Source organism: Phyllobates terribilis, unplaced genomic scaffold (genome assembly GCF_046119375.1).
Source record: "Phyllobates terribilis strain yellow unplaced genomic scaffold, ASM4611937v1 Scaffold_4__5_contigs__length_816908805, whole genome shotgun sequence".
In the NCBI taxonomy this organism is placed as follows: domain Eukaryota; kingdom Metazoa; phylum Chordata; class Amphibia; order Anura; family Dendrobatidae; genus Phyllobates; species Phyllobates terribilis.
Genome location: NW_027362764.1, coordinates 374,037,038 through 374,063,062, shown reverse-complemented (window position 1 = coordinate 374,063,062; position 26,025 = coordinate 374,037,038). Strand labels below are relative to the sequence as shown.

Genomic DNA, 26,025 nt, shown 5'->3' with positions numbered 1-26,025 from the left:
TTCCTTAATAAAGTCCTTCATTTAAAAACTGCATTTTGTGGTTACATGTGTTATCTTTGCCTAATATTTACATTTGTTTTGTGATCTGGAACATTTAAATGTGACAAACATGCAAAAAAATAAGAAATCAGGAAAGGGGCAAACATTTTTTTTACACCACTGTAGGTGAAATGACATGTCTTGAGTTCATTGAGGTGTACATGTGGAAGTGTTTTAAGGTCTATCTTCAAGGTCCACATGCCTCCTTGCTTGCAATCATAGGAAAATAAAATTAAGACATCATTGTGGACCTCCACAAGTCTGGTACATCCTTGAGAGCAATTTCAAGCACCTGAAGGTACCTTCTTGAAACAATATATGCAAGTTTAAAAACCATGGGACCACACAGCCTTCACACTGTTCAGGAAGTATATGCTTTCTGTTGCCTCAAGATCAGTGCACTTTGGTGCGAACAATACAAGTCATTTCAAGAAGGGCAGCAAAAAAAACTTTTCATGTTGTTGGAGGAAATGGACACAAAAGTATAACTATCAACAGTAAAACATGTCCTATATCGACATTGCCTAAAAGGCTGCAGTTTGAGCAAGGAAACTAAGATATTGCTTTATGATGAAATGTCTTCTGATCTGATGGAGCAAAAATGGAACTGATCAGCCATAATGGCCATTGTTATAGAGGAAAAAGAGGAAGACTTGTAAGCCAAAGAACACCATAGGAACCGCGAAGCACGGTGGTGGCAGCATCATATTGTAGGTGTGCATTTCTGCAGGTGGCAGCATCATGTTGTGGGGGTGTATGGTTGCATAGCTGTGGGGGTGCATGGTGCACTTTTGAAAACAGAAGAGGAATTAATGCAGCAAAATATCAAGACATCAACAAGGATTAAAGTTTAAGCATAAATGGTTCTTCCAAGTAGACAATGACCCCAAGCATAATTCCAAAGTTGTGTAAAAAAAGGCTTAAGAACAAAAAAGTGACGTCATAAAGAGTCTGTCACTCCCGAAATGCAAATTAAACAGTAATATGGGGATGTTAGCCCCTAAAAATACATATAAAGGATATATTTTTCATTGTTAAAAATGAGGGGTTTTGGTGCACCTTTAGCGTGGTAAATTGTTCGGTGCACCTTTTTGCCTTTTTCAATTTGCATACTAGCAGGTTCCCAATTCTGATTGACAGAGCTCGTTTGGCCAAAGCGAGTGGTGACTGAACCCTAACCGTGGCGCTGTGTATGAACACTGGCTGAAAATTAGTCAGCTGCAAGCACATAGAATGGGGCAGGACCCCCCCTGTCAGAGGACGCCACTTGCTACACCCAGTATATATTGGAAAATTATAAATTATCCATGGTAGGACATTCAACATTCAATATCTCCACTTACAACTTACCCCAATGGAAGGAACAGTGCTACAAAAGGAACAAGTATTTTGTCCCAGCTTCAGCTTCAATACCATCCAGCTGTTGCAAGACCTTGCTAGGTTTTACAGATCTATCAGTCTAAAGACACACTTTGCCTCCTTGAAGAGACTGCCTTGAACAAAACTGCTCCCTACTCAGGGCACATCTATTCCCCAAATACCAATGCTACAACTGGGTTTGTAATTTCAATCCCCCATGTAGATAACATGCCAATGACGCCGTTGCAGACCATAATGACAGGGGATATCAAACAGATCCTTAGTCAACAGCACTTTAGTTTCTTCCCATCACATCAGAATGTGTCCTCACTTGAGCAAAAACCTTTCATACCTCAATAGCTACATACACACGTGGACAAAATTGTTGGTACCCTTCTGATAAAAGAATAAAAACCTACAATGGTCACTGAAATAACTTGAAACACACAAGTGTAGTTTTCAATTTAAATTTATTGAATAGTATTGAAAATCAGACATTGCTTTTGAATTGTGGTTCAACAGGAAAAAAAAACTAATGTAAAATGACTTGGACAAAAATGATGGATACCCTTAACTTACCGTATTTTTCAGACTATAAGACGCACCGGACCATAAGACGCACCTATGTTTTAGAGAAGGAAAATATAAAAAAAAATTTAAGCAAAGAATGTGGTCAAGATGCCCTGTTATGGGGGAGGAGGTCTGCTGCTGACACTGTTATAGGGTTAATGTCCCCCAATTCTGTTAATATCTCCTATTCTGGTATATATGGCCCCCTCCTTCCTGTTATACGTGGCCCTCATCCTCATCCTGATATGCATGGCACTCCAATCCACCATCCTGGTATGTATGGCACCCTTCATCCTGTTATGTATGGCACCCTTCATCCTGGTATGCATGGCCCCCGTCATCCCTCTTCCTGGTATGTATGGAACCCTTCACCCTGTTATGTATGGCCCCCCTCACACCCATCCTGGTATGTACATCACCTTCCTCCCTCTTCCTGGTATGTAAGGCCCCCTTCATACCTGTATTTATAGCCCCCCTCATCCTTCATCACTATGTATGGCCCCCTTCATCCCTGTATGTATGGCCCCCTTCATCCCTGTATGTATGGCCCCCCTCATCCTTTCATCCCTGTATGTATGGCCCCCTTCATCCCTGTATGTATGGCCCCTTTCATGCCTCATTCCTATATGCATGGCCCCCCTCATGCCTCATCCCTTTATGTATAGCCCCCCTCATGCCTCATCCCTGTATGTATGGCCCCCCTCATGTCTCATCCCTGTATGTATGACTCCCTTCATCCCTGTATGTATGACTCCCTTCATCCTGGTATGCTTGGCACCCCGTGATCCCTGTCACGCTGCACAGAAAAAAAATAAATACTCATATTCACCTCCTCTCTCCTCCAGCGCTGTGTCTTGCTCTGTGCCGGAATAGTCACTGCTCCCCACGCCGGGACTGCATATGTGGGGAGCAGTGACCATTCATTCTCCCTAATAGCAAGCACGCTGTAGCCGCAGCGCGGCTCCTGCTGCGCTCAGCGTGCCCGCTATTAAAGGCCATGAATATTCATCACACCCATGGGAGAGATTTCAGAGGCCAAAAAGCCGGAATTAGACTTACCGGTAATTATGTTTCCAGGAGTCCATCCTGACGGCACTATGGAGGAAGTCCTTCTTATCCTTACAGGGACATGAAACGCAAGAGGTTAAAAGCCCCCTCCCACCCACATCCCTCAGTGTGTTTTCAAGTACCACACCAGGATGGATGCAAGTTTTACCATTTATTGAATCTCCATACACTTGTTACATCACAAAGCATTAGAAATCAATACGGGAGTGAACTATCTGTACAGTCAGGATGGACTCCTGGAAACATAATTACTGGTAAGTCTAATTCCGGCTTTCCGGGACGTCCCTCCTGATGGCACTATGGAGATTACCAAAGTATGGCATATCCTAGGGCGGGACCACTGCCTATAGAACCTACCAAAAACTAGCTGATGCCCCGAGAAAATCTTTAACTTATAATGCTTACAAAAGGTATTTATACTAGAACATGTGGCTGGACCCACAGATTTGTTCAACTGAAGCCCCTGGTCTCTCTGACCAGGAGGTGGAGACTGCTCTGGTAGAATGGGCTTTTAAACCCATAGGAGGAGTCATATTTTCCAAAGTATAGGCTGCCCTTATTGCGGATGTAATCCACCTAGCAATAGTCTGTTTCGAAGCTTTCTTCCCTCTATTTTTACCTCCATACTGGACAAATAGGTTTGAATCCTGTCTCCAATCACTAGTGGCCTGGAGATAATTTATGACATATTGTCTTACATCTAAAGAATGTAGGAACTGCTCTTTCTGGTTTTTAGGCTGTTGGCAGGAGGAGGGTAAAACCACTTCCTGATTTAAGTTCTGAGTGGGATAACTTTTGGCATAAATTCCAGATTAAATTGAAATATTATGATATCATCAAGAACTCGAAGGTAAGGGTCCTGTATAGATAGGGCCTGTATTTCCCCTACTCTCTTAGCCGATGTTATCGCTACCAGGAATGCAGTCTTTAGGGACAAATTTGCAATATTAAGATCCCCTTCAGGTTCGTATGGGTGTTTACACAAGGCATTAAGGACGAGGTTTAGGTCCCAGGGAGCCAAAAATTTTCTAATTCTGGGCCTAGTCTCTGAGTGGCTTTTGAAAACCTCACTACACATTGATGAGAGGCCAGTAAAAAAAAAGACGCTCAAAGCTGAGATCTGAACCTTCTGTGTGCTAGGCCTCAACCCTTTATTGAATCCTGCCTGAAGGAAATCCAATTTCTTAGGAATATTAGGGCGAGATGCATCTACCCCCGAACTGCCACTCTCAGAACAGAACCTTTTCCAGATTTATTTATTATAAATGGCGGAGGTGACCAGTTTTCTACTTGCCTGCATTGTGGATATTACCTGATCGTTAAGTCCCCGAGCATTCAGGATCTCCCTTTCAAGATCTTGGCTGACAACTGGAGTCTTTCCAGGTTGTGGTGGAAAACCGGGTAGCAGAATGGGTTCCTCCAGTGCCACCTTCCCCAACAGAGCTTTTGCTTGTTCCTCCTGAATCTTCCAGAGGATTCGTGAAATTAAGGCTATTGGAGGAAAGGCGTAAGATGGAGTCGCCACCCAGTTCTGATTCAGGGAATCGATCCCCTCTGGTTTGTCCGAGGGATTTAGAGAAAAGAATCTTCTGACCTTTGCATTCTGCCTTGTTACGAAAAGGTCTACCTGAGGAAATCCTCAACGGTGACATAGTTGTTGGAACACCTCGTTGTTCAGTTCCCATTCCGTAGGGAAGATCTTCCATATGCTTAGGTAATCAGCAACCCTGTTTTGGGTTCCTTCCAGATGGACTGCCAATATAGACAAGACCGTCTTTTCCGCCCAGGAGAATATTTTTGAGGCCAGATTCTGAAGCACTGGGTGTCTTCGTCCTTCTTGGTGACGTAAGAAGGAGACTTGTCACGTTGTCCGATAGTATCTTTGGGATCCAAGGGTTTCCCTGTTTTAGATTTTCTGGGTTCAACCACCACATCAATGATCTTCTCACCCTTGAGGATAAGCATATCTCCTTGTCTAGAGTTCTGTCTTCTGTCCCATGTGGATAGAACCGCTCTCTGAAGATCTCTTGAGTGGAACTGACGCCATCGGACACAGGGAATACAAGATGTCAAGGTGCCTAGAATCTTCATGCCCATTCTGATGGAGTTTCAGTTTTTTAGAAAAACCCAGAACCTGTTCCTTACCATCTTCAGTTTTCCCTCTGACAAAATGGATATACTTGCCCTGGAGTCCAGAAGAACTCCTAGAAATATTTTCCTGGTCCCAGGAACCAGATGTGATTTCCCTAGGTTGATAATCCACCCCAGATCTTTCAGGGTTGCAACTGATATTCTTAGATGGTTCTGTAATTCTTCCACCGAGTTGGCTATCAGCAGGAAGTCACCCAGATAAGGCACTATGATTATGTCTTTCTTCCTCAAGTAAGCGACCACCTCTGAAATTAATTTGGTCTAGACCCTCGATGCTGATGCTAGACCAAAGGGAAGACACGGATACTAAAAGTTGGAAATCTCTCCCTGAATTTTTTATTGCAAATCGGACATATTTTGCCAGCAGGGGTGAATAGGGATGTGATAGTATGCATTTTTTAGATCTATTGGGCACATGAATGCATCTTTGTCTATCAAGGGAATAGTAGTCTTTATAGATTCCATCCTGAATAGTTTGTATTTTATCCAATAATTCAGGGGGTTTAGATTATGGGCGTGACGCACCCGAAGTTTTTTTTTTTTAAATTGTAAACAGTGTCGAATAGTGACCCCGGCCCACCTCTTGCTGTGGGACCTGCACTACCACCCCCAATCTCAGTAGGTCTTGTATCTTTGTCTGCATGGGACAATTTATTGCCTGGGAGTGGGGATCTGTTAGCCTGAACCTTTCGGTTGGTAGATGGACAAACTCCAGAATATATCCCAGAGATATGTTTAAATGGGTCCCGAGTTACCGTCTCCCAACTTTTGACGAAGTGTCTGAGATGCCTCCCCAAGCCCATGGCGTCACTGCCTTTTTGAATCTGCACTGGCACCAAAAATGGGGGCTCTACCTCTACCACCTTTAGGGTAGCTCCATCTACGCAACTTTCCCTTCCCCTGATACTCCTGCCTTTACAAAGGAAGGGATCTCTGAAAGGGCTGGAACTTCTTAGGCTTTAGCTCGGAAACCCCCTTTTTCTTATCAGAGGCCTTCTCTGGAATGTCATTTAGGATCGGCACGAACACTCTTAACCTGAGAAAGGACTAGCACACAATTTATTTTTGGACTGAATATTCCCCGACCACGTCTTCATCCAAATTGCCGGTCGGGCTGCATTAGGCAAAGTTGTTTCGGGCTGCGAACCTAGCCAATTCGGCGGAGGCATCAGCCATGAAACCCGTGGCCAATTTTAATAAAAGCAGAGATTCTACGATGTCCTCTCTAGGGGTCTTATTTTTTATGTGTTCTTCTAACTGGTTGATCCATAAATGCATGGACCTTGCCACTGAAGTGGCGGCTATGTTTGTCTTCATAGTTGCTACCGATGCTTCCCATGTTCTCTTCAATAAGCCGTCGGCTTTCCGGTCCATGGGGTCTTTTAAGCTTGAGGAGTTCTCGAAGGGGATAGATGTCTCCTTGGCTACCTTAGTCACTGGAACGTAGATTTTAGAATTTCATCCCATATCTTTATGTCTTCGGGTTCAAAGGGAAGCCGGAGTCTAAAGTCACAGGGCAATACCAGCCTCTTCTCCACCTCATTCCAGTCTTCTAAAATCATAGCCCGAATATGATGGTTTACAGGGAAGACTCTGTGCCTCTGGGTCCGCAGGCTTCTGAACATCTCTTCCTGGATCATTTGGCATTTTTAAGTCTCTTCTACCTGCATGATGCTCCTTACTGCTCTTAGGAGCCTGTCTGTGTTCTCAGACAAAAAGAGGTATCTTTTGCCCATCTCCGGTGTGTCGGACACCATCTCTTCTTCTTCCTCCTGATCCGAGGAAAGAGACTGCATCTTTCTTTGGAGCTTGCTTCCATTTCCCATCTTGGTCTCTTGGCAAGGGTCGTCGGTGAGGGGACGAGATTACATATGGAAGCCTGCACCTCTTCTCTTATAGATCTCATTTCAGATAAAAAGGCAGACGTTTCCTCTTTAATGATATTTGAGGTGCAGCCGACACATAGGTGTTTACTGCTGGAGTCGCTTAGTTTTTTGCTGCATATAGCGCATCTTTTGGTCTTCCCAGATGCTCTCTCTGCTGCCCGAGGTAGGCGCCGTTTTGTCCTAATGTCAATATAGCATATACATGTATTAGGACCCTAAACGCTCCAGCACACCACTCCCTACACTGTGTTACACACAGGTACCGAGAATTGATCCTTTGGGACCTCAGGTCTAGCCGTGTCCTCCATGGGGCAGCTGACAGGGGGATACCCCACACACAGACAACAGGTCGCTTTTATCCTATCTTGTCCTCATGTCTCCTTATCGCCTTGTGTTCCAGCCTGGAACGCACGCTGGGACCGGAAGTGAGTGATGTGTGCAACTCCTGATGACGTCACCGGAAGAGTGCAGCACTTCCGTCGCCTGCTCTCCATGGATGAACGGCGTCTCCTCGGCCGGCGCACTGGGAGAAGTGGCTCGAGACCACAGGAGCTCCTCCGCTCGACTGCTACATGCCTGAGTAACCCCACTTGGGGGGGTGTCGGCCCACGGACCTCTTGACAGGGGGAAGGAGAGGCTGGAACCCCCCGATCTTCTCTCCTGGATGTGGGAGGGAGGGGGCTTTTAACCTCTCACGTTTATTGTTCCTGTAAGGATAAGAAGGACATCCTGCATAGTGCCGTCAGGAGGGACGTACTGGAAAAAGACATTTCCATATTTACAACCTATAAACCCTTTAACGCACGTTTCGCAGAATGCTTCATCAGAAATCACTAGCTCATGCGATTATATTGTAAAATGAAGAAAGAAATCTTTATTTCGTCTTTATTAAAAAGTGCATGATGCAGAGAGGCTTGTAGGCGCAGACATGTTTTGACTGTGTCCCGGTTTTAATCGTTACGATTAATGAGAACTTTTCTTTTATGGAGATCCTTCCACACATCCATCCATATGCAAATTGCTATATGTGCCATTCTGAAGACCATCAAGTTTACACAAAATACATTTTACACACAACACACCATCCTGCTGGCATCGCTACATAGAAAATATCTTCTGTATCCGGCAGGCCTCCCTGGACACACTCAATACTTCCTTTTAACAAAGTTAGATGCTAGATATCATTATTATTGTGCACTGCTTATATAGCGCTATCATGTTCTGCAGCATACATTTACATACATTATCATCGCTGTCCCCAATGGGGCTCACAATCTAAAATTCCCTATTAGTAGGTCTTTGGAGTGTGGGAGGAAAACAGAGTGCCAGGAGAAAACCCACGCAAACACGGGGAGAACATATAAACTCCTTATAGATGTTGTCCTTGGTCGGTATGAACCCAGGATCAAGTGCTGCAAAGCAACATTGCTAACCACTGACAAATGCACAGGCAACCAGCACTGCAGCGACTCAGTCCTTGTGCAGAGACTCCAGAAGCTCGACCGCATCAGCTGAAGCAATCAATCTTACCATCGGGTGCAACTCCCTCCAGAAACAAAGTAAGTCACAATTCATAAATGAAGAAAGCGAGGTGGCACACCGATGTAATAAAATCTTCTTTTATTCCATTTCCATTAAAAATGCAGGGAAGCAGCGCCTTTTGCGGACGACGGCCGTTTCTGGTGTCTTATCACGCTTCTACGGGTCCAATGCCTGGACCCGTAGAAGCGTGATAGACACCAGAAACGGCCGTCGTCTGCAAAAGGCGCAGCTTCCCTGCATTTTTAATGGAAATGGAATAAAAGAAGATTTTATTACATCGGTGTGCCACCTCGCTTTCTTCATGTATGAATTGCTAACCACTGAGCCACCGCACTGCCCTAAATTCACTCAAATATCACACTTAATAAGTCTATTTTCTTGAAAATTTAGGGTTCGTTCACACTGGCGTATAACACGGCCGAATGCTCTCCTATGTTTTATAGGAGAGCACTCAGCCCAATCTCCTACTATGGTGCAGATCTGCGACTATTTTCTCATGTCGATTCAGCATGAGAAAATAATCGCAGCATGCTGAAAATACATCCAATAATAATCAGATCACGCTCAACCTTTCAAGTCTACGGGTGCTTGTGAAACATCGGACTGCACTTGGAGGTCATCAAGATAGATGATGAGTATATATTCTGTACACTTGATGGATCCTCTGTATTACATATTGGATATTTATCTATGGTTATAGATCATTTGCTGTCCATATTGCTTTTGGACACATTAGCATCCTGATGGTTTATTGAATATGACATGTATTGTTTTTACCATGAACCATATACTTACCTGTGTTTATAAAACCTCTATTGTCCACTTTGCATGTTTGCATAGAAATATATTACGTTTTGTAGGCTGACTGAATGTTGCTTTGATCGCTTGTTCACGCATGCACAGTAGGGTCATAAATGACCAAGGAGTGACCCGACTTTAACCTCGTTATTTCGCTCATGCACACATTGTGATCTATGGCTCTGCACTCTCTGTAATGCCGCTGCTGGAAACTGCGCAATTGTATACCACTCACTTCACCCCCTGAGGAAGACACATTAGTGTCAATACGCGTGGGTCTAGCTCGCTATATCTATTGACTTTCATGCATGCAAGTTTCCATGATCCTCTCTGAGGTTGCAAAGTATTACCCTATACTTGTTGGGTTCTGATTTATCATCATGTGGGCACTATACATGGTGATTTAATGTTTATTTGTAGAATGAATTTGATGTATACCAAGTATTATTTTGCAATTATTTATTAGACATTGTACGTGTAGTTTACATTATTGTACTGGCAGCCTTTTATATTGGGTGTATTGTCCAGAGTTAATATGTCAAATATATGTAATTTAAATTGGATGCTACATATTTGATGCATAATATTGACTGAATAGGGAGGACCACAGTCCTATTTTGGATCATTTGGTCAGTGTCTTGGAGCTTTTTGTTGCTCAATTTTTATTGTTTTTCATCATGTGGTTTGTGCTTATAACATTTCTTTATATAATAAATAAATATTTAATAGGTGATCCCTATTTGTTAGCATACTCTTTTCTTACTTTTTGATTGATGGTTTTTAGTATGCATTAGGTTGATCCCTAATAGATATGGTGGTGCCCACTTTCTTTGTTCTATGGTGTGTATAAACTTGTGACTTCAATAGTCAATAAGTACAGTAGCGACCAAAAGTTTAGCATCTTTTTTAAAGTGTGATTACTTCTGTCTGGTTGTTGTGATGCCATTTTCCTGGTGATTTTAGTAAACCGCAAGAAACTGGTTGTCAGCTATAAGGAAGAAATTGTGTGTTGACATTGTTTTATCCCTTTAGGTGTTAGTTTTCAACATTTGCTGGGCCAAATGTTTTGCATATTTTGTCATGGGTAGTCAAATTTTGCCTTAAATTTTTTTATTTTTCAATGTACTGTATGTTTTTAGGTTAAAACATGGCAAAGACAGAGGCAAATTTGTCAGGAAGCTTATTATTCTGAGAGGCAAAAGCCAAAAAGAGGTAGCTATGGAACTCAACTCTTCTCAGAGTCAAGTGTCATCTATATTAAAGAAAGAAAGAGAATGTTATGGAACAGCTGACAAACCTAGAAGTGGACGACCGCGGAAAACTTCCTCCAGAGTTGATCACATTATTAAGAAAAAGTCAGTATCTGATGCCCATAAAAGTGCTGTACAGGTTTCACACAAACGAAGAATTTGGGGTCAAAGTGAGTCGCCAAACTGAGGTGCGATGGCAGTGATGGTAGCACTATATATACACCGCCCAATTTGAAAACAATGATTTAAGGTACAAAATACCTACAGTGAAACATGGTGGTGGCCATGTCATGGTTTGGGGCTGCTTTCTGCATCTGCCATTAGCCCTCTGCATAGAATTGATGGAAATATGAATGCTAACATGTACAAGGATATACTAGAGAATGTAATGCTGCCATATGGTAAAACCAAAGTAGGCAGGGGATGGAAATTCCAGCAAGACAATGATCCTAAGCATACATCCAATTTAGTCAAAAATTGGTTAGCAAAAAAAAATGTTCGCCTGTTGCAATGGCCAAGCCAATCACCTGATTTATACTCTACAGAGCACCTTTGGGATGAGTTAGGGTGACGAGTTGGGCCTGTATCCATAGCAATAAAGGTGAATTGTTTGCAGATTTGCAAATGGAAAGGAGCAAGATCCCTCAAGATGTCTTGAATTCCCTAGTGGCTTCAATGCCCCGTCGGTGTGGTGCAGTAATTAAAGCAAGAGGTTATGCTACAAAATACTAAGTTATGGCATTGTAAGCAATGAATTACTCTCTATGTTATGGTCAATAAATAGTATATGCAAAACGTTTGGCAATCAGTTTTTTTTAATTAAATGACAATAACTATATTCAAAAGCATTTTGGTTAAAATTAAGGTCTTGCATGATGACAACTTCTTGCACTTGCAATTCATCACCAGGGAAATGGCACCACAACAACCAGATCGAAGTAATCACACCTTTAAAAAAAATGCAAAACTTTTGGTTGCTACTGTCATTAATTTTCTAAGATAGTTACAGGGCTGCAAGCAACATTCCCTTATCTTACAGTCTTACGACCTGTCATTATTGTACTACTAATTGCCAACATACAATCACTGGGATAATGAGATGCAGATATAAATTCTTAAAATAATCAATTGTGTAACTGGGCTTTATTTAAAAAAAGCCTGCATGTATTCTCAAACTGCAGACTTCGGAATCTCATACAAAACTTCCAGGTCTGTAACTTTTCCTGTTATGCTGAAGACAAACCTGCTGATATATATACAACCAAATACAACATATGCAAATGAAAAGGGATGTCAGTTTTAGAAGCATACAGGATATCAAAGAGAGGGATTACGGACTAAGCCATCAAGAGAGCGTGTGTTACTGACTTCACATTGGACAGGACTCAGCAGCCTGTAATGCAGCAAAATACATGCACACTCTAAAAGAACATCTTATTAAAATGTATAATAGAGCTCAAATTCAGAATTTATCTTGAATTTTGCAGAAAAAATCCCCAAAAAAGTATCTATAAAGTTAACTTTATGTTTTTTTTTTTTTTTTTTTTTTTTTTTAAAAAGTTGAAGACGTCACCACTGAAGCCAGTGATTGGCTGTACTAGTCACAAGAAATGGACAGGATGTCATAATTTCTAGGACTGGAGGGAATTACTAGAGCGACAGTGCTGGAGTGGCAAGGGATTCAAGACCGCCATCTCATGTGGCACTTGCACCTTAAAACATCCTATTGGTTTACTGTTTTAAGGCATAACCTGTGGAAGGGGATACGATAGCTGTAATATTACTGTCTGTAAATAAATAATACTTCCATTATAATTTTCGTTCTAATGTTCAAACATGTGTCTGCCAGTGTTATGCAATACCTGGTGGAAGATTGCTGTCCTGTGCTGTTGGTGGGGGGAGTGGAATTTCCATGGTTTGCTGTGTAGCCGATGGGACTGCTGGGTCATTTTCACCAACTTCCTCCTCCTCATCATCATCGTCATCATAATTCCCTGCCAGGAGACGTACAGTTGGAGCATTCACTGGAGTTTTTTTATCACATGACTGATCACTGGTTTCAAAGAAGCCAGGTAGAAGTCTAAACAAAAATAAATGAAACATTAAAAAAAGCCAAAATCTACTAACAGTGCAATGAAAGCTGAGTAGTTAAATCATTTCATCTAGACTTTGGTTTACATATAATAAAAGCAAGCCTTGACTTCTAGAAAAGTACCTTTAATAAAAGGTAAATAAATGTGCTTTATTTTTGAATTGTAGGCTCAAAGTTTGGCGATAACTATTAGCGATGGTTTTCCCTAAAGGGGACAGCTGAGTATGAAGTCTTACATGCAATGTTCATTGGAAGATAAGTATGCAAGTTAGCCCCTTCATAAAACCAAAGAAACTATTCCGCCTTGAGGGTGTCACACACTATAAGCCAGGCTTAGCTTTAGGCTGAAATCACTAGCATATAGCATCCGATGTGATGGGTGCGAGTGAGCACTCTCGCTGCCGATCACAGCATGCTGCGATAGTTTTCTCATACAGAATCAGCATGAGCAAATAATCACAGAACAGAGCCGCCCAATAGTATAACACTGGGCCGAGTGCTATCTGCTGAACATCGGATCGCACTCCGTCGTGTTCTACGCTCGTGTGACCCCGACCTTACAATGATGGGTTGCAAACAACCCAAAACAGGCTGTCTGCAGAGGCGTTTCTGGTTTGACAATTACCCCGGACCATGTTGTGAGGTTCATGAAAGGGTCAGATATTAACTTAAAGGTTAGCTACCTACCGCTAGATCTTGTCTTGGTGACTAATATGAGCACAAAAAAAAAAAAAAAAAAAAACTTTCAAGAGGATGGAAAAAAAAACATGATGCAGTGGACAGCCCTACTAAGGTTCTGGACATAAATGATTTGAATTTTGCCTTAGGATAGGTCATCAATGTCTGATCAGTGAGGAGGGCGACACCCTGGCTGATCAGCTGTACCAGGTGTACTGTGGCCGCGGTGGGGTACTGCATATCCATCCCCTATCCAAATCAATAAGGGGGCAGACACGCAGTGCCCGGCCACTATTCCGTCAACGGGGTTGTGCAGCTCCATAACAGCCATTCTGGCCGCCGCCAACACCGGCAACAGATGATCAGTAGGGGTGCCTGATGTCGCACCCCCACATAAAAGTACCCTAAAAAATAGGCCATCAATGTTAAAGTCCCGGGAAAACCCTTTAAGTCATCACACTTAATCGTAGATTAAACAAGTAACATGTATGGGTACATCAATACCGGCATGTCAGACAGCACGTACAACACAATCTGCAGAAACATTTTTGATGATCACAGACCTAAAAAGCAGTGATCCTTCAGGATCTGCCAGTACTGGGTACTTATTTTGGTACTCATGGATTTGTTATAAAGGGAACTCACGATGGCTGTGAATAGAAACTTAAATGCTATAGATAAATTATATACTTCTGATAAAAAAGTATTCCAGACCTAGTCTACATAACAATCGTATTTCTGAATCCTCCAACAAATATTAACACTTTCCTGACATATTGGGTTTATGTAACCGAGCCCACTCCATACACTACAGCTGGCACCAATCTAAAACACTAGCGACTGGGACTACTGGCTTAACCTCTTTGATGCTATTTAAACCCATAATTGGTAAGATGGGGGGGGTCATTTTGCATCATTCTGCCTAACCCCAGGAGGGATGTCGATGAGGAGGTCATGGCAGGCCATCATATTGGTACTCCTACAAGGCTTCCTAGGTGATCGAACATTTAATACACCACAATCCTCATATATTACAGTGCATTGAATAAGCAATTAAAATATGGAAGAGATTGTTTTTTTTAAAAAAATCTTAAAAAAATAAAACAAACAAGAAAAAAAGCTAAAAACGATTAACTCGCCCTTCTTCCTATTCTAAAAATAAGCACATTTGGTCTTCCCACATATGTAATAGTGTGATATTTTGAAATGTATTCTTTTTTTATATGACATACAGCGAATGCTGCTTTTTGGTCACTGTCCTGCCAAAAAGAATCAAATAAAAAGCTCAAAAGGTCATATTTATTGTGATAAATGCTGAAAATACATGCTTTTTGGTCTAAATAATATTCCCAAAGGGTATTTAGAAACTTTAAGGCTACAATTCCCACGATTAGTATTTGGGGAGTTTTTGATGTGGCAGAATTTCTGCAGCTATTAAGTCAATTTGGTTACTTGAGATTTTTATTGCATTTTTTTGGATTGATATATCATGTTTTAAATAAAGCTGCTTTGTTTTGATACTCAATCACAATGGTCCCAATAAGGAAATCCAATGCTAGACACTTTGCTAACAATTGAATAACAAAAAACCCCGCAACAAAATACTTGTTTTTGGGGTGACCGGAAGAAGCCAGGAGAAACGGGGTCGGGGTGGTGAGACACAGAGCCTGGGACCTTTCTGGTGGCGCATTATTTTAGGTAATATACCCTCTGAAGATTGTTTTGATGTATGCTAATTGAAGGCAAGTTTACAAATGAGACCAATGCACAAATAGCCATCTGGATGTGATAATTATACCCTTCTAATAAAGTAGCACTTTAGTAATTAATACCCTTGGCTTCTTTATGCTTATGGATCTATATATTGGATTTTGTATGATATTTTGTGTCTCTGTTTGGGGGGGTTGTTTTCCCTGTCCTTTTAATCAGTGTTATTTTATGGCTTTATTTAATAAAAATATATTTTAACCTATATGTTGCTGGAATCTCTTTATATCCTGGGACAAGTATTTATTTTGTTGCAGGTTGTTTTTTTGTTAATTTGTTTTTGATACTGCCTGGTATTTGGCTTTGACAAAACTTGATTGATATACAGTTGTGCTCAAAAGTTTACATACCCCGGCAGAATTTTTCCTTTCTTTGCCTTGTTTCAGAGAATATGAATGATAACAAAAAAACTTTTTCTCTACTCATGGTTATTGGTTGGGTGAAGCCATTTATTGTCAAACTACTGTGTTTTCTCTTTTTAAATCTTAATGACAACCAAAAACATCCAAATGACCCTGATCAAAAGTTCACATACCCCAGTTCTTAATACCGTGCATTGCCCCCTCTAACATCAAATGACAGCTTGAAGTCTTTTGTGGTAATTGTGGATGAGGTTCTTTATTTTCTCAAATGGTAAAGCTGCCCATTCTTCTTGGCAAAAAGCCTCCAGTTCCTGTAAATTCCTGGTCTGTCTAACATGAACTGCACACTTGAGATCTCCCCAGAGTGGCTCAATGATATTGAAGTCAGGAGACTGAGATGGCCACTCCAGAACCTTTACTTTGTTCTGCAGTAGCCAATGACAGGTCAACTTGGCCTTGTGTTTTGGATCGCTGTCAAGTTGGAACGTCCAAGTACGTCCCATGTGCAGCTTCCGGGCTGATGAGTGCAAATTTGCCTCCAGTATTTGCTGATAAGGTGCTGCATTGATCTTTCCTTCAACTTTTACCAAGTTTCCTGTGCCTTTGTAGCTTACACATCTCCAAAACATCAGCGATCCACCTCCGTGCTTTACAGTTGGAATGGTGTTCCTTTCATCATAGGCCTTGTTGACCTCTCTCCAAATGTAACATTTATGGATGTGGCCAACAAGTTAAATTTTGGTCTCATCACTCCATATTACCTTGTACCAGAAGTTTTGAGGCTTGTCTCTGTGCTGTTTGGCATATTGTAGGCGAGACACTTTGTGGCATTTGTGCAGTAATGGCTTTCTTCTGGCGACTCAACCATGCAGCCCATTTTCCTTCAAGTGCCTCCTTATTGTGCATCTTGAAACAGCCACACCGCTAGTTTTCAGAGAGCCCTGAATTTCAGCTGATGTTACAGTAGGGGAAATAAGTATTTGATCCCTTGCTGTTTTTGTAAGTTTGCTCATTGACAACGACATGAACAGTCTATAATTTTAAGGGTAGGTTGATTTTAACATTGACAGATATAATATCGTCCGTCCCCCCCCCCCCCCAAAAAAAAAAAAATCAAGAAAATCACATTGTATAAATTAGATACATTTTTTTGCATTTTGCAGTGAGAAATAAGTATTTAATCCCCTACAAACCATTATGAGTTCTGGCTCCTACAGACCAGTTAAGACGCTCTTAATCAACTCGTTACCTGCATTAAAGACAGCTGTCTTACATAGTCACCTGTATAAAAGACTCCTGTTCACAGACTCAATCAGTTAGATTCTAACCTCTACAACATGGGCAAGACCAAAGAGCTTTCTAAGGATGTCAAGGACAAGATCATAGACCTGCACAAAGCTGGAATGGCTACAAAACCATAAGTAAGACGCTTGGTGAGAGGGAAACTGTTGGTGCAATAGTAAGAAAATGGAAAAAATACAAAATGACTGTTAATCGACATCGATCTGGGGCACCATGCAAAATCTCACCTCGTGGGGTATCCTTGATCATCAGGAAGGTGAGAGATCAGCTTAAAACTACATGGGGGGAACTTGTTAATGATCTTAAGGCAGCTGGGACCACAGTCACCAAGAAAACCATTGGTAACACATTAAGCCTTAAAGGTTTAAAAACCTGCAGTGCCCACAAAAACCCCCTGCTCAAGAAGGCACATGTGAAGGCCCGTCTGACGTTTGCTAATGAACACCTAGATGATTCTGTGCGTTATTGGGAGAAGGTGCTGTGGTCAGATGAGGCAAAAATGTAGCTCTTTGGCATTAACTCAACTCGCCGTGTTTGGAAGAAGAAGAAGGATGAGTACAACCCTAAAAACATCATCCTAACAGTGAAGCATGGTGGGAGTAACATTATACCTTGGGGGTGCTTTTCTGCAAAGGGGACATGACTGCACAGTACTGAAGAGTCATGTATCGCGAGATTTTGACCAACAACCTACTTCCCTTAGTAAGAGCATTGAAGATGGGTCGTGGCTGGGTCTTCCAGCAAGACAATGACCGAAACCATACAGCAAAGGCAACAAAGGAGTGGCTCAGAAAGAAGCACATTAAGGTCATGGAGTGGCCTAGCCAGTCTCCAGACCTTTATCGAATAGAAAACTTATGGAGGGAGTTGAAGCTCTGAGTTGCCAAGCGACAGCCTCAAAATCTTAATTGTAGCATCGGCGTCTCTGCTCCCTGCCAGGCAGAGACACCGTCCCCCTTACCGCTCCTGGTCCGGCGTCTTCCGGCGTCCCTGCTGCTGCTGGTGCACGCAGCTTTCCGGGCACTGTGCTTAGGGTGCGCGCGCCTACTTTCCCTACTAAAAGCACCTCCTCCAATATGGAGGTGCCCGTGCAAGGTTGTTGCTCTGTGATTCTTACTGTTGCTTCAGCCCTCAGGTCCCTCTGCAAGTCAGTCCTGTCCGCCAGTCTGTTCTTCAGTCCAGTCTGCCAGTCTGACTACTATCCAGCCCGACAGTCTGTCTACAGTTCAGTCCGCTCTGGCCCCTGGCTCTCTGCGCCTCCACGTTTTGGTGGTGACCCAGTGTTATGTCGGGGTTTTCTAAATCAGTGCACGCTGCACTTTGAACTCCTGGCACATCAGTTTCCCTCTGACCGTGCCAAGGTGGCGTTCATCATGTCTCACCTCACCGGGGGAGGCATTGGCATGGCTAAACCCTCTGTGGGAGAGAGGGGATCCCCTGGTGTCCGATCTTCCGGCTTTCCTCACTGCCGTCCGGAAGGTCTTCGATGAGCCCGGACGAAAGACTTCTGCCTCCTCACTTCTCCGTCAAGGGAGTCTCACCGTGGGCCAGTATGCCATACATTTCCGCACCCTCGCATCTGAGCTTGCCTGGAACAACAAGGCCCTGGTGTCCACCTTCTGGGAGGGTCTTTCCGGGCGGATCAAGGATGAGCTAGCCGGTCGTGACATCCCTTCCACCCTGGACGACCTGGTCTCATTAGCTACCCGGATTGACATCCGTTTTTTGGAACGAGCTAAGGAGACTACCCGGGTAAGAAGATTTCCGCATCTTGCTCCTGTATTCCAAAAGCCTGCCTCCCAACCAGCAATTCCCCGGGCACGCTCGCCTGAACCCATGCAAATTGACCAAACCAAGATGGTCAAGTCTCTCCAGGAGACGCGCCGAGCCGAAGGGAGTTGCTTCTACTGTGGTAAGGAGCATCTGATCCGTTCCTGCCCGGTGAAGCCGGGAAACTCCAGTGTCTAGGACCGCTCGGAGAGGTCATCCGAGGAAAGAGTAAATCCTCTCCGTCCTTGACTCTGTTTCTATTTCCAGTGGAGAGACCCGCTTCTTTGAGACCGCCCACCTGGATTCCGGAGCCACTGGGAATCTCATTTCTCAGGCCCTTGTGGAGCGGTATCTGATTCCTACCATACGTCAAGCTGAACCATTGGCAGTCGCTTCCGTGGATGGGAGTCTTCCTCCGGAGACCATCTTGCTCGTCACAGAGCCTTTAACCCTTCAGGTGGGAATGCTGCACTCTGAGAGCATCTCCTTTCATGTGCTGTCCGGTCTCTCTCACTCCCTCTTGCTTGGTCTATCCTAGATACAGAGATATGAACCGGTCCTGAATTGGCGATCTGGTGAGGTGCTCCGTTGGGGACAGGATTGCCATGAGTCCTGCCTGGTTCCGGTTCGTCCAGCTCTACCCCCGTCTACTAAGGCTAATCTACCTGGTCTGCCGGCACCCTACTGGTCCTATGCGGACGTCTTCGACAAGAAGGAAGCTGAGACACTACCACCTCATAGGCCATATGATTGCCCAATCAACCTGGTACCCGGTGCTTCACCTCCCCGTGGGTGTATCTACCCCTTGTCGCTGGCTGAGACCCAGGCCATGTCTGAGTACATAGAAGAGAATCTTGCTAGGGGATTCATCCAGAAATCTACCTCCCCGGCTGGAGCAGGATTCTTCTTCGTTAAGAAGAAAGATGTCTCGCTACGTCCATGCATCGACTACAGGGGTCTTAACCAGATTACCATTAAGAATAAGTACCCCCTGTCTCTCATCTCGGAGCTGTTCGACCACCTTAAAGGCGCGAAGATCTTCACCAAGCTCGATCTTCGTGGGCTGTACAATTTGGTCCGGATCCGCCAGAGAGTTGAGTGGAAGAAGGCATTCAACACCTGGGACGGTCACTATGAATATCGCGTGATGCCCTTTGGTCTCTGTAATGCCCCAGCCGTCTTCCAGGAGCTGGTTAACGACATCTTCCGTGATCTCCTGTATTCTTGCATGGTGGTGTACCTGGACGATATCTTGGTCTTCTCTCCGAATCTGCCCACACACCCAATCCCGTGGCTTACAAGCTAAAACTCTGGGACACCTTACGGATTCCCAACTCCTTCCACGTATCTCTCCTCAAACTAGTTGTTCTTAATTCTTTTTCTGACGATCCAGGTACCACCCCAGCTCCGATCTCCGCTGAGGAAGTCTATGAGGTAGAGAACATTTTGGTCACCAAAAGGGTAAAAGGAAAAAACTTTTTTCTGGTGGATTGGAAGGGTTTGGCCAGGAGGAGAGGTCTTGGGAACCCAGGGAGAACATCCATGCCCCTCTTCTTAAAGAATTTCTTGCAGGCATAAAAAAAAGAGGGGGCGTAAGGGGGGGGGGTACTGTAGCATTGGCGTCTCTGCCCCCTGCCAGGCAGAGACGCTGTCCCCCTTACCGCCGCGCTCCTGGTCCGGCGTCTTCTGGCCTCCCTGCTGCTGCACGCAACTTCCCGGGCGCGCGCTCACTCCCTCTTAAAGGGGCCGCGCGCGCCGTCCTAAAAAGTCCTATCCAGCCCGACAGTCTGTCTACAATCCAGTTCGCCAGTCTGTCTATGGGCTCTGCCCGCTTGCTTACCTGGAAGAACCTGCCTGTTACCTACCGTGCCCGCCAGCCTGCTTACCTGGAGCACCCGTCTGGCTATCAGCCGAATCAGCCTACTTGTCTACCCGGAGCACCTGTCAGCCTGCCTGCCGTGCTCATCTGCTGTACCAGTCAGTTCCTGCCATCTGACCCGTGGGAGTCACCTGCTCTCATACAAGGTCGGTCCCAGACTGGCACCTGGTCCCCCTGCTCGGCCCCTCCCTGGTTCACGGAGTCGATTGAGCCACCGTGCGACCTTGGTCAGGCCGAGTAGGTACTTAGTCACGCCCCTCTGGTCCCTCCTTGCACAGCAGCACAGAGGTTCCACCACCCGGATCTGTAACATTACTGATTTAGAGATGATCTGCAAAGAGGAGTGGACCAAAATTCCTCCTGACATGTGCGCAAAGCTCATCAACAACTACAAGAAACGTCTGACTGCTGTGCTTGCAAACAAGGGTTTTGCCACCAAGCATTAAGTGTTGTTTGCCAGAGGGATCAAATACTTATTTCTCACTGCAAAATGCAAAAAAAATTATCTAAATTTATACAATGTGATTTTCTTGATTTTTTGGGGGGATATTCTATCTCTCAATGTTAAAATTAACCTACCCTTAAAATTATACACTGTTCATGTCTGTCAGTGGGCAAACTTACAAAAACAGCAAGGGATCAAATACTTATTTCCCGCACTGTATTTGTGGGTTTCTCTTTGCATCCCGAACAATTTTCCTGGCAGTTGTAGCCGAAGTTTTTGTTGGTCTACCTGACCGTGGTTTGGTTTTTACAGAGCCCCTGATTTTCCATTTGTTAATCACAGTTTGAACGCTGCTGACTGGCATTATCAATTCCTTGGATATTTTTTTGTATCCCTTTCCTGTGTTATACAGTTCAACTACCTTTTCCCATAGATCCGTGGACAATTATGATTATTATTTATTTATATAGTGCCATTGATTCCATGGTGCTGTACATAAGGAGGGGTTACATACCAAATACAGATATCACTTACAGTAAACGAACTAACAATGATAGACTGGTACAGAGGGAAGAGGACCCTGCCCTTGCGGGCTTACATTCTACAGGAATGGGGAAGGAGGCAGTAGGTTGGAGGATTGCGGTAGCTCCGATGTTGTTGAGGTGGCAGCAGGCAGGATAATGGCAGGCTGTAAGCTTGTTTGAAGAGATGGGTTTTCAGGTTCCGTCTGAAGGATCCAAGTGTGGCGGATAATCGGACGTGTTGAGGCACAGAATTCCATAGGATGGGGGATAGTGGGGAGAAATCTTGGATGAGGAACAAATAAGTGTGGAGGAGAGGAGGAGGTCTTGGGTGGACCGGAGATTATGTAAGGGAATATATCGGGAGATTAGTTCAGAGATGTACGGAGGAGAGCGGTTATGAATGGCTTTGTAGGTCAGTATTAGTAGTTTGAACAGGATACGCTGGGCAATTGGGAACCAATGAAGGGATTTGCAAAGGGGGATAGCAGAGGAGTAGCGAGGCGAGAGATGAACCAGTCGCGCAGCAGAGTTAAGGATGGACTGGAGGGGTGTGAGAGTGTTAGCAGGAAGGCCACAGAGGAGGATGTTGCAGTAGTCGAGGTGGGAGATGATGAGGGCATGCACAAGCAGTTTAGTAGATTGAGGGTTGAGGAAAGAACGGAATCTGGAAATATTTTTGAGCTGGAGACCGGAGGTGGCGAGAGCTTGGTTGTGGGGTTTGAAGGACAGGGCAGAGTCAAGGGTTACTCCGAAGCAGCAGATTGCCGGTACAGGGGAAAGTGTGATGTCATTTATTGTGATAGAAAGGTCAGGTGGGGAAGATATGCGAGATGGTGGAAAGATGATGAGTTCTGTTTTGTCCACATTGAGCTTGAGGAAGTGTGAGGAGAAGGAGGATATGGCTGCCAGACAGCAGAGAGGTGACATCTGGGTGTTATCAGCGTACAGATGGTACTGGGAGCCATGGGATTTTATGAGCTGTCCCAGGTATAGATTGATAAGAGAAGGGGTCCTAGGACAGAGCCTTGAGGGACTCCAACAGAGAGGGGGTGGGGTGAGAAGGTAGTGTGGGAGTGGGAGACGCTAAATGTGCGGTTAGAAAGGTATGAGATCCAGGATAGGGCAAGGTTTTTGACGCCAAAGGAAGAGAGGATCTGTAGTAGGAGGCAGTGGTCAACTGTGTCGAAAACAGAGGACAGGTCAAGAAGAAGGAATAAAGAGAATTGTATGTTAGCTTTGGCTGTAAGTCATTGGTGACTTTGGTAAGGGCAGTTTCAGTGGAATGGTGTGGGCGGAAGCCGGATTGTCGGCTGTCGAAGAGAGAGTTAGATGAGAAGTGAGAGGAAAGTTCAGCAATTCTTTTGCTTTCCCATGACTCACAATCCAGAAACGTGAATAGCTGGATGAAGGATGCAAGAGTCTGTCTGGATCCCAGAAACTCACTCAGCTTTTATGCACACACACGGATTACAAGCAAAAAGGTCACAGGTGAGGATGTTACCTTTAGTAGCCATTCAAACCCATTTGTGTCAAATTCTGTGCACGTTATCAGGCCAAAATCACCAGGGTATGTGAACTTTTGATCAGGGTCATTTGGATGTTTTTGGTTGTCATTAAGATTTAAGTAGAGAAAACACAGTAGTTTGACAATAAATGGCTTCACCCAACAAATAACCATGAGTGGAGAAAACGTTTTTGTGCTATCATTCATATTCTCTGAAACAAGGCAAGGAAAGGAAAAATTCTGCTGGGGTATGTAAACTTTTGAGCACAACTGTAGTCATGTGTGGATTGCATGCATTTTTGATGCGTTTCTGCTGCGGAAATGCATATGCGTTTTTTACCTGCAGTATTTTCTGTATCTAATGTAATTCCATGGGAAAAATCTGCATATAAAACTAAGCGTACCTGCGAAAGAAATCTATTTGTTTTTATATAGACTAAGTCCCCTATATGAATGCCTAAAAAGTTCAATTTCAGTTTTGGGGATGAGAGACTCCCTTTATTAACAGGAAGTTGGATGCTGTAGAATTGTACAAAAGACAATGGACCTCTTAGGCTATGTTCCCATATGTTGTGTTTTTTTCAGTCAGAAATCTGCAGCAAAATGTCTGGCAGGAAATCAGCTGAGTCAAATCTGTAGGTTTTGCGGTGTTTTTTCAGCGTTTTTTTCACTGTCCTTCTGTCTCTATTTATGCATGTACATAAACGTCTGTGAAATAAAAAAAGAACCCCATTCTATTTTGCCATCAAAATCGCTGAAAAAAATTTGCCTGCGTTTTTTGGTGCATTTTTTTTACCACCCATTACTTCCTATGGTTCAAAAACGCTGAAAGAAGTGACATGCTTTATTTTCCAAGAACACAACCAAGGCACAAAATACGCAACAAAAAAAAAAAAAAAAACCACACAAGATGTTGGAACAGAATTCTGGTTTCTCATAGACGTTGTTGGTACTGCAAAATACGCTGAAAAAGTGTGGGAACATAGCCTAAATGTTGTTCTAAAACAGGACAGAAAATGGAGTATGTATCATTTTTTTAGCCTGTTACATTCTGTTTTGATGGTTAACCCCTTAAAGGATAAAGCCAATTTTCATTTTTTCCTCTCCTCTTTTAAAAAGTTATAGCTTTCTTATTTTGCACTGACATTTGTATGAGTGCTTGATTTTTGCAGAACAAGTTATAGTTTTGAATGATACCATTTATTTTACCATATAACGTAAGGGAAATGCAAGTGCGGTCAAATGGGGAAAATAAAAAAGCAATTATACCATTGTTTTTTTGGATTATATTTTTAGGACCTTGCATGTGAAGTAAATATTACCTGGAGACAGGATTCTTCAGGACTCTATGATTACTGATATATTTTATTTTTTTTCTAGATTTTATTGGCTTAGACCTGTAACTTTTTTATGATCGCATCAATTAAGTTGTGTGGTGGTTTGCTTTTGGAATAATTTTTATACATTTGTTTTTACAATTCTTCATTGTTAACTGGGGAAAAGGAAGGGCTTTGAATTTTTATCAATTTAAAAAAAAAACCAACTTTTTTTTACGTTGTTAGTCTTTTCAGGAGAGGTCACATGGCCAGCCAGCACAGGGGGCCTTCAACCAGTCCCCAGATGTCATAGCAATTCATCAGGGTGGAGCCCATGGATGCCAGAACTGACATCCGGACTGGATCTTGGCACTTAAATGCTGCTGTCAATGATTGACAACGTGATTCAAGACTTTACCAGCAGCTATGGGTGGGCACACCCATCATTGCTGTTAGAGGAAGATGCCAGCTATGTAATGTAGCCGGCATCTGCCCTTTGTGGTGCAGGCTCTGCTTCTGAGCCTGCTCCAAAGTCCCTGAGACGCTCCATAACAAATATATCCATCATAGAACGTGAAGAATTTAATTTGTACAAAAAAACTATAACTTTCATGAGGATACCAAAAACCTGATGTAAACCTAAGCTATTACAATTTAATTGTGATTTCCATGAACCTTAATGATTCTTACGTTGAGGTCTTTGATGAAGCCGACGACTGATCTTCAGAATCTGGTGAATAAAAGAAAAAAAAATATATATATATAAATATTACGTGCTTAACGTGACATTAAACAAGGAACATGAAGAGGAAAAAAAGGGAAAAAGTTATCTCAAAAGAGCTTTCCTCAAACTCCTAATTTGCCCAAACCCTATTCGAACTCATGTTACAATTATGTCCCAAAGTCCCGTTTCCCCCCTCTTCGTCACTGTCCGGTGTCTAGCAGTAAGACAAAAAGCTTAAAAGGGATATTCTCAAGTAGTCTCTTTATAAGCTGAAAGTCATGCAGTATCCTTACTTTCTGGTTGTCATGGGGGGTGTGGATACCGATCCTTAAATGGCTGTTCTGATCCAAGAGCTTGTCCTGATACTAGATATTAATGGGCTGTCAGTGTTTGTTCTGAATCTACACTATTATCATTATATTTACATATAGAAATAAAAAGGCTTTTCAACAACCACAGGACTCAGGAAGAATAAGCTGTGATTAGGACAGGTCTGGAAGCTGCCATGGTGGGGGCAAAAGAAGGATGGTCAGTGGTGGAAGTCTGGGGACCAGGGATTGTAAAGGGAGCAGCTAATTGCTGCATAGAAATCAATGGCCTGGAGATAGCTGACTGGGATGTTAGGAGTTAACGCTTCTCCTGTAACATAGCTACTGAGCATAAGGCCAGGATGAGTCTGGCCAAGCTCCTTGGAAACAAGCTGTTTTATACAGTATACTATGTAAGATAAAAGCTCTCACAGCAGGAGAATGAAAGCAGAAAGAAAAATCAAGTCAACAACAAACTTGCCAATTTTCATGATGTCTAACTAACAAATCAATGTGATAACAAGAGAGTACCCCTTTAAGTTATAAAGTTATATAACTTAAGGAAAAATATTTTTACCTATGTTAGTTCAGTAAAAAATTTGTATCCCTTCATCCATTTTTAGACCACCTAAAAGGAGTTTAGTTTCATATTTATCACATTTTGGTGTGTCCCTACACTAAACAACTCTTT

The 26,025-nt window shown here is 43.2% G+C and overlaps 1 protein-coding gene across 1 annotated transcript in view; it reads right to left on the bottom strand.

Moving 5' to 3' along the window:
* The window catches only part of ZNF830 (zinc finger protein 830), a 132,947-nt gene that overhangs the window by 43,309 nt on the left and 63,613 nt on the right, over window positions 1-26,025 (bottom strand). The window contains exons 4-5 of the mRNA XM_073678465.1: window positions 24,993-25,032; window positions 12,526-12,743 (exon numbers count right to left, since the gene is read on the bottom strand). Coding sequence (XP_073534566.1) covers window positions 12,526-12,743; window positions 24,993-25,032 — 258 coding nt within the window. The remainder of the gene's footprint in view (window positions 1-12,525; window positions 12,744-24,992; window positions 25,033-26,025) is intronic.